General features: G+C 47.3%; 1 protein-coding gene across 1 annotated transcript; it reads left to right on the top strand.

Moving 5' to 3' along the window:
• Window positions 1-1,119: 1,119 nt before the first annotated feature.
• Window positions 1,120-8,422, top strand: LOC118428678. Its single transcript, XM_035838793.1, has 10 exons — window positions 1,120-1,457; window positions 1,591-1,766; window positions 2,018-2,137; window positions 2,242-2,425; window positions 2,587-2,652; window positions 2,969-3,140; window positions 4,724-4,915; window positions 4,952-5,050; window positions 6,548-6,819; window positions 6,995-8,422. Exons 1-10 carry the CDS (start codon window positions 1,347-1,349, stop codon window positions 8,420-8,422), a joined length of 2,820 nt encoding a protein of 939 aa, XP_035694686.1. The 5' UTR covers window positions 1,120-1,346.
• The last annotated feature ends 244 nt before the right edge of the window (window positions 8,423-8,666 follow it).

Genomic DNA, 8,666 nt, shown 5'->3' with positions numbered 1-8,666 from the left:
AAAAAAGGGAAATATATATATTAAGAGTGAGCTTAAATTATTTTGTGTGCATTGTTAAAACGAACGTTAAGAGGAGAAATAAAAGACAAAAAAAGTGAAATAAATGAAATTTTTTACAATGCATGAACATTGATTTTGTGCTGATTAATGTGCATCTATATTTTATTTGTTTATATGCGTGAGTGGTGTGTATCTTATTTACACATATATAAGTTTTTACTATGTATTGATTAACTTTGGACAAATTCGTACACATGCCGCCCTACCCTGCCCACTGTCCAGAGTTAGATGACGTCACGTGACTTTGTACAAGTTAGGACAACTTCGCACACTTGTTGACCTACCCTGCCCACTGTCCAAAGTTAGATGACGTCACGTAACTTTGCACAACTTAGGACAACTTTGCACACTTGTTGACCTACCCTGCCCACTGTCCGAAGTTAGATGGCGTCACGTAACTTTGCACAACTTAGGACAACTTCGCACACTTGTTGACCTACCCTGCCCACTGTCCAAAGTTAGATGACGTCACGTAACTTTGCACAACTTAGGACAACTTCGCACACATGCCGCCCTACCCTGCCTACTGTACGAAGTTAGATGACGTCACGTAACTTTGCACAACTTCGGACAAGTTCGTACACTTGACACCCTACCCTGCCTACTGTACGAAGTTAGATTACGTCATCCAATAAATGTTTTGACGTCATCTGTGACTCCCGATATAGCATCAAAGCCAGTGGGAAACGGTTGTAACTTAGTACAACTTCGTACAACTTCGTACACCCTAACTTCGTGCACTTCACCCTGATACTGGACATAGCTCGCTGATGTTGATGTTTACTTGCTAATGTTGATGTTTTAATAATGTTTACTTGCTGATGTTGATGTTTTAATAATGTTTACTTGCTGATGTTGATGTTTACTTCTTTATGTTGATGTTTACTTATTTGTGATGATGTTTACTTGCTGATGTTGATGTTTACTTGCTGATGTTGATGTTTACTTGCTGATGATGATGTTTACTTGCTGATGTTGATGTTTACTTGCTGATGATGATGTTTACTTGCTGATGTTGATGTTTACTTGCTGATGTTGATGTTTACTTGTTTATGTCTTGATGTTTACCTGTTTTTGCAGATGCCCTACCCCAAGTGTTAAAATGTACCACAGACAGCAGCAGGTTTGTGAGCCTGTCAGCCTGCAGACTTCTCGCCTCGGCTCTGGTCCTTTCCTGCAGTTTCACAGACCCACCTGTCACCACGGCAACACAGCATCCGGCCAGCCCCAACCCACCTGTCACCACGGCAACACAGCATCCATCCAGCCCCAACCCACCTGTCACCATGGCAACACAGCATATGACAGCCCTGGCCAGTTCAATAGCAACAATTTTGTCCTACCTTGATGATCAGTTAAACAGCACTGTCCCAGAATGCACAGCAGCAGGGTTAAAGGTCAGTACCCTTGTTGGTTTCTGTTTTAAGTAGCCAATTAGGACTCCATCTAGAGAAATTAGATAGTGAAATAAAAGAGGAAGGAACTATTGTAGAATGGTCAAGGTGATAATGGAAAGAACTACCATTCTAGGTGATTGCAGAGGTGTGGAGGTTGAATTCAGGACAACAACTGACCTCTGACCCTGTGAGGAAATGTCAGCTGACCTGTGACCCCATGAGGAGATGGTTCCCCCTGCTGAGGTCAGACAGCCAGGAGGTCAGAAAAGCTGCACAGGATGTTCTACAGGCAGTTCTGCACCAGGACAGGTGGGTCAGTTTTACAGGCAGTTCTGCAGCAGGACAGGTGGGTCAGTTTTACAGGCAGTTCTGCACCAGGACAGGTGGGTCAGTTTGGGGCACCTGTCAAGACTGGAAGTAGATACTATGTTTAAAGGCCTGTCTCAACACATAGTTGTACGCAGGAGGGAATAAGGATGTGCCCCATGCTAGATTTGCGTTAATGTCCTCGTTACAATTCCTTACATGCTGTCTGATCTGTCTGATTGCCATCCCTACAGCAGCACAGCTGATGCTGTTCCTGACCTTGAGACATTGCTGTCTCTGCCTGCTGTTCTTGCTGACCTGAGGGAGGTTGGACAGTTCACAGCTGTGCTTTGTGTTCCCCCACCCCTGCCAAGGTTAGACCAAAAATGCATCATTATACAGTAGTTTCTATCCATCTTTTTGCATCGTAACCTGTTGTTGAGCTGGTTTATCTCCATCAGTTTCCCTGATTCTGCAGGAGCTTTCCCCAGGATTACTATCATAGTCTGCTGCAGCAAATCCTGCAGCCCCTGCAGCAAACCCTGCAGCCACAGCAGCAAACCCTGCAGCCACAGCAGCAAATCCTGCAACCCCTGCAGCAAGCCCTACAGCCACAGCAGCAAACCCTACAGCTACAGCAGCAGGCTCTTCAACCAGGGCAGGTGAGAAAATAAGAAAGGTACAGATTATTTGAAAAGGATAGGGTGAGTGAGTGAGTGAGTGAGTCACTGAGTGAGTGAGTGAGTGAGTGAGTGAGTGAGTGAGTGGGTTGGTTGGTTAGTAAGTTAGTGAGTACTAACCTTACCTGCCCCCCTCCCCCCAGTCCCGCACAGCCGTGGTGTCTGCTGTCTGCTGCAGTCTGTCTGCGCTGGAGACCTTCATCACCAAGGTCAGCTGCAGTTTTGTTTGTTACGTTTGGAATAATCAGGAGTTAGTCCATAACATACCATACCAGTGTAACACTCCAGTTTTGTACTTCTGACAAGTTTCATTACTGAATAACAAAGTGCTTTATTCACAAGTACATGTTTTTCAAGAGCCAACAGTTTGATGACCGTCTGCCGTCTCCTTCGGGCATCTTCTTTGCCGTTGAGAAGTCAGACTGTCATCGAAGTGTCGGTTCATAAAAATCTGGCCAGTGCTCCCCCTAGTGCATGAGGAGAGATCTGCAGGATGAGGTTTATGTGCCTTTAATGTTTTTTCAGGGGTGTATTTGTGGCGATCAGCAACAGGTAGCACAGGTGTTGACTCAACTGGCAGGTGTTGTATCAGCATCAGCTGGAACAGGTGCGCCAGATGCAGCTGCCCTGCTGAAAGGGAACCCGCGTGTCATCAAGGCAGCAGCTCAGACTCTGATGTGCCTTGTCACACACACAGGTGAGCTATCCCAGCATGCACCCTGATGTGCCTGGTCGCACACACAGGTGAGCTATCCCAGCATGCACCCTGATGTGCCTGGTCACACACACAGGTGAGCTATCCCAGCATGCACCCTGATGTGCCTGGTCACACACACAGGTGAGCTATCCCAGCATGCACCCTGATGTGCCTGGTCACACACACAGGTGAGCTATCCCAGCATGCACTGGTCACACACACAGGTGAGCTATCCCAGCATGCACTGGTCACACACACAGGTGAGCTATCCCAGCATGCACTGGTCACACACACAGGTGAGCTATCCCAGCATGCACCCTGATGTGCCTGGTCACCCACACAGGTGAGCTATCCCAGCATGCACTGGTCACACACACAGGTGAGCTATCCCAGCATGCACTGGTCACACACACAGGTGAGCTATCCCAGCATGCACCCTGATGTGCCTGGTCACACACACAGGTGAGCTATCCCAGCATGCACCCTGATGTGCCTGGCCACACACACAGGTGAGCTATCCCAGCATGCATTGGTCACACACACAGATGGGCTATCCCAGCATGCACCCTGATCTATCCCAGTATGCACCCTGATTTGCCTGGTCACACACACAGGTGAGCTATCCCAGCATACACTCTGATGTGCCTGGTCACACACACACACACAGGTGAGCTATCCCAAAATGCACTGGTCACACACACACGTAAGCTATCCCAGCATGCACTGGTCACACCCACAGATGGGCTATCCCAGAATGCACTTGTCACACACACATATACATGTGAGCTATCCCAGCATGCACCTTGATGTGCCTGGTCACACACTCAGGTAAGCTATCCCAGCATGCACCCTGATCTATCCCAGCATGCACACTTACGTACCTGGTCTTACACACGTGTGAGGCTATCCCAGCATGCACCCTGATATGCCTGGTCAAAAATACAGGTGAGCTATCCCAGCATGCCATTTTAGAATGCACCCTGGTCACACACACACACACAGGTGAGCTATCCCAGCATGCACTGGTCACACACAAAACATGCCTAGCCCAGTGGTTAACGGCCCTGCCTCTGGAGCAAGAAGCCGTGAGTTCCATCCCAGCTGTGTCACTCTTGCGGCATACACGGCAAAGGGTTGCAGTCCTTAGGACAGGACATCATTGTTCATTGTGTTTGTTGAAAAAAAGCGGGGGGAATTTCCCCGGTACAATGAACCTGTAAATACTGTACATAGCATCTGTCCTCCTGTGGAAGAAAAGCTCTTCAGTGAGCTTAACTGGTTTGAGATCACCTTCTTTTATGTACTTTCAGATTGAGATTAAAAGCAATTTTTCACCCCAAAACTGCTATTTTTGGTGGGCATTCTTCCAAAGGACGCTACACGGAATAAAGACTGACACAACAATAGAATTCACAATTTGGGTAATCAGGCATTACTGTTATCGCGCAATAATAGCATGAAGTATTTGCCAGATCTGCATGACCAAGAAAAGCTACGAAAGAGCAGGCTTTTCAGACAATACAAAGGATTATACATTCGATAGGAAAACAATCAGGAGCCCAAACCACGACTTGTTTTCGCAGATGTTGGTTCGGACCCCGTCCTGAAGGAAGTGCTGACCAGCCTTGTGTGTATCCTGGACCGGCCTGAAGCAGACTGCATGGTGGTGTGCAAGTGTCTGCAGCTGATCGCTACCCTAATGAGGAAGTCCCCAGCAGCAGCAGACTGGGTTTTATCCCACCCAGCGACCCACGCTGGTGAAGCAACCCATGCTGGTGAAGCAACCCATGCTGGTGAAGCGACCCATGCTGGGCTGTCTGCAGTTCTGCAGCGGCGCCTGTGCGACCCACGCTGGGAGATCTGCGATTCTGTGTTCGAGTTCCTGACAGCTGTGATGGAAGGCAAAAAAGGTCAGCTCAGGTCATATCTGTGTGGTTTGATGTTACTATAGCTATTACAACGTGTGACTTTAGGTTTGATATTACTATAGCTATTACAACGTGTGACTTTATGTTTGCTACTACTATAGCTATTACAACGTGTGACTTTAGGTTTGCTACTACTATAGCTATTACAACGTGTGACTTTATGTTTGCTACTACTATAGCTATTACAACGTGTGACTTTATGTTTGCTACTACTATAGCTATTACAACGTGTGGCTTTATGTTTGCTACTACTATAGCTATTACAACGTGTGGGTTTATGTTTGATACTACTATAGCTATTACAACGTGTGACTTTATGTTTGATACTACTATAGCTATCACAACGTGTGACTTTATGTTTGATATTACTATAGCTATTACAACGTGTGACTTTAGGTTTGATATTACTATATCTATTACAACGTTTGGCTTTATGTCCTTTAGCCATTGTGTAAAACTATCCAACAACCTGCCATGTTAATGTGTGTAAGAATTTACCATGTTTATGCGCTTATGAAGGATTTGTAAGGATTCGTACAGTCCCACAACAAGCCCCTACTCCTTCTCAAAAGGTGTGGGGTTTTTTTCAACATGCTAGGGGTGTGGGGTGTTGCGATCTCCGAACACGGGACCTCCATTTCACGCCCTAACCGAGGGACCTCTCCAGCAGAACCTAGTTTCTCATTTTCACCTGACATCCCTCGGATCGAACATTAAATGGAGGCCCCGTGTTTGAGGAGATCCACACCTCCAGCATATTAAAAAGCCCACCACACTTATCGAAAAGAATAGAAAAGAAACCTACAGTCCTATGGCTGCACCTGGGGCAATTACTATTGTATTGATGTCACCTGTGTAAGCACCGAATGGCAGCCTCTTACAGTTTATGGTAAGCTTCTATCAATTCAGCCCCTGGCTGCAAAGAGAGAGTAGTTGGTAGTAGGTTGGTAGGTAATGTATGATATAATCGTAGGTGTATGTTGGTAGGTATAATTTATAATGTAATCGTAGGTGTATATTGGTAGTTATGTCATACCTGTGACGCGAAAACGTTCGATACGGGTGTTCCGGACCGGGCCGTACGCTTCCGTATCGCACAGGTTCAAAAGGCGTATCACACAGGCTTTCTTCGAGTAAATCGAACCATTTCGAGCGGGCCGAATACGGCTCGGTTGGCAATTCGAATACCTGATTCGGATGTTGGAACATTGCTGTTGCAACACTTTTGGTTCGAGGGCACCAAATCTGTTCAACTTCTGGCGCATTTCGCATCAAAACATGGGTTTTCTCAGGTGGGTATGACATAAATAAAATACAACACGGTGTATTCCGCATCACCCTCGGTCCCAGCCCTCCTGCCGCCTTCGGCCATCGGGCTGATACCTTGGGCAATACGGAATACACCGTGTTGTGTTCTATATGTATAATGTACATACTAGGTTACATGTTATTACATGTTGATGATGTTGTTCTGCCCAGACAACGGCCTGATTGCATCCTGGCTGGTGCAGGCTGGTTTCCATGGCAACATCTGGGACTGTGTTCAGAGTGGTTCTGGCTACACTCAGGCCTCCGCACTGGCAGCACTTGCACGATGCCCCCTCACAGCTACAGCACCCGTACAAGGCCCCCTCACAGCTACAGCACCCGTACAAGGCCCCCTCACAGCTACACCCACCTCAGCGCCCGCACGGAGCCCCAACATATCTACTGTGTTGGACGCTCTGCTGAGCAATGCACATATCAGTCAGGTCAGTTACTTTTCTGTTACTACTTGTCTGTTACATGTGTGTTTTGTGAATATGACTGTAACATGTCACTTACATGTGTGTTTTGTGAATATGACTGTAACATGTCACTTACATGTGTGTTTTGTGAATATGAATGTAACATGTCTGTTACATGTACTCGTGCATGTACACACAGGAAGAGCTGCTGGACACCTTGGTGCAGATCGTTGGCTCTGATGTGGACACCGCCGTGAGAACAGCCGCCATCGGGTGCCTGTCCTTGTGGGTGCAGGAGTGTGATGGGCTCAGACAGGCAATCTTCACATCCTCCAATGAACAACAACAACAACAACAAAAGGAAGAGCAACAAAAACAACAAAATGAAGAGCAACAACAAAATGAAGAGCAACAACAAAACCAACAGCAAAACCAGCAGCAACAACAGCAACAGCAACACCAGCAGCACCAAAACCAACAGCAACACCAGCAGCACCAAAACCAACAGCAACAACACAGTGCAGAGGCCCTCCAGCCCCACAGAGTAGCAGAAGCTATTGTAGGTCAGGCGACCTATGACCTGGTTGTGAACTGCACCAACAGGTCACCAGAGGTCAGACAGCTGCCATTAGCTGCTGCCCAGAGTGAGCTGATGACCAATCACCAGCCCAGCCAAGTGTTGCAGATCCTACAGGCTGTGACCAAGGACCTGGACTGGGAGGTGAAACTGGCAGCACTGGGTTTCTGGGAACACGTGATTGCACTCTACCTTCCTGGGTATGCAGCAGGATCAGTGGTGCAGGGTTCTAATCCATGTAGCTCTGCAGCTGAATCAGTGGTGCAGGGTTCTAATCCATGTAGCTCTGCAGCTGGATCAGTGGTGCAGGGTTCTAATCCATGTAGCTCCGCAGCTGAATCAGTGGTGCAGGGTTCTAATCCATGTAGCTCTGCAGATGGATCAATGGTACAGGGTTCTAATCCATGTAGCTCTGCAGCTGAATCAGTGGTGCAGGGTTCTAATCCATGTAGCTCTGCAGCTGAATCAGTGGTGCAGGGTTCTAATCCATGTAGATCTGCAGCTGGATCAGTGGTGCAGGGTTCCAATCCATGTAGCTCTGCAGCAGGATCAGTGGTGCAGGGTTCTAATCCATGTAGCTCTGCAGCTGAATCAGTGGTGCAGGGTTCTAATCCATGTAGCTCTGCAGCAGGATCAGTGGTGCAGGGTTCCAATCCATGTAGCTCTGCAGCTGGATCAATGGTGCAGGGTTCTCCACCACAAGGCCCTGATGTTCAAAGCCTCAGACATGAGGCCGTTGATGCGGAAGTGAGACTTGCCCTGAAGAAGCTGTCCTCTCACGGCTGCCTGCAGCTGCTGGTGGAGGCTGCGGATGACTACGACAGGCAAGTAGCACAGAAGGCCTGCAGGATGCTGACTCAGCTGAAAGCAGTGGTTTCTCACCAACATCTGGAAGAACAGGAACATTTCCTTACGTACCTCAGGGAGACAGATTTTGAGGAGATTCTTGCACAGGAAACGGGAGGAGACAGCTTGCAGTCTTTGTTGGAGGACATCTTGTCTGGAGCCAGGCGGAGAGAAGGCAACCAGAAGGACTGCTATGATGACTAAGATTCTATTTACAAACAAATCGCATGGCAGTAAGCTTTGAGTGCAAACAGTTTATCAGGGTTCTAACCAAGGCCCATTATTCTGATTATAGATTTGCTGCTTGTGACATCCTCGCCTTTCTCTCCTTTTATAGAGTGTTACCATCATGTCAAATGAATGAAGCAATATGCATAACTCCACCAACATGTATAATAACTATACAAACATTGGATCTACAGAAGTCAACTTTCCTTTGAAATATACA

The sequence above is a fragment of the Branchiostoma floridae genome, chromosome 13 (assembly GCF_000003815.2).
Source record: "Branchiostoma floridae strain S238N-H82 chromosome 13, Bfl_VNyyK, whole genome shotgun sequence".
NCBI lineage: Eukaryota > Metazoa > Chordata > Leptocardii > Amphioxiformes > Branchiostomatidae > Branchiostoma > Branchiostoma floridae.
Note: the sequence above shows the minus strand (reverse complement) of the source record. Positions and strands in the feature narration are given on the sequence as shown.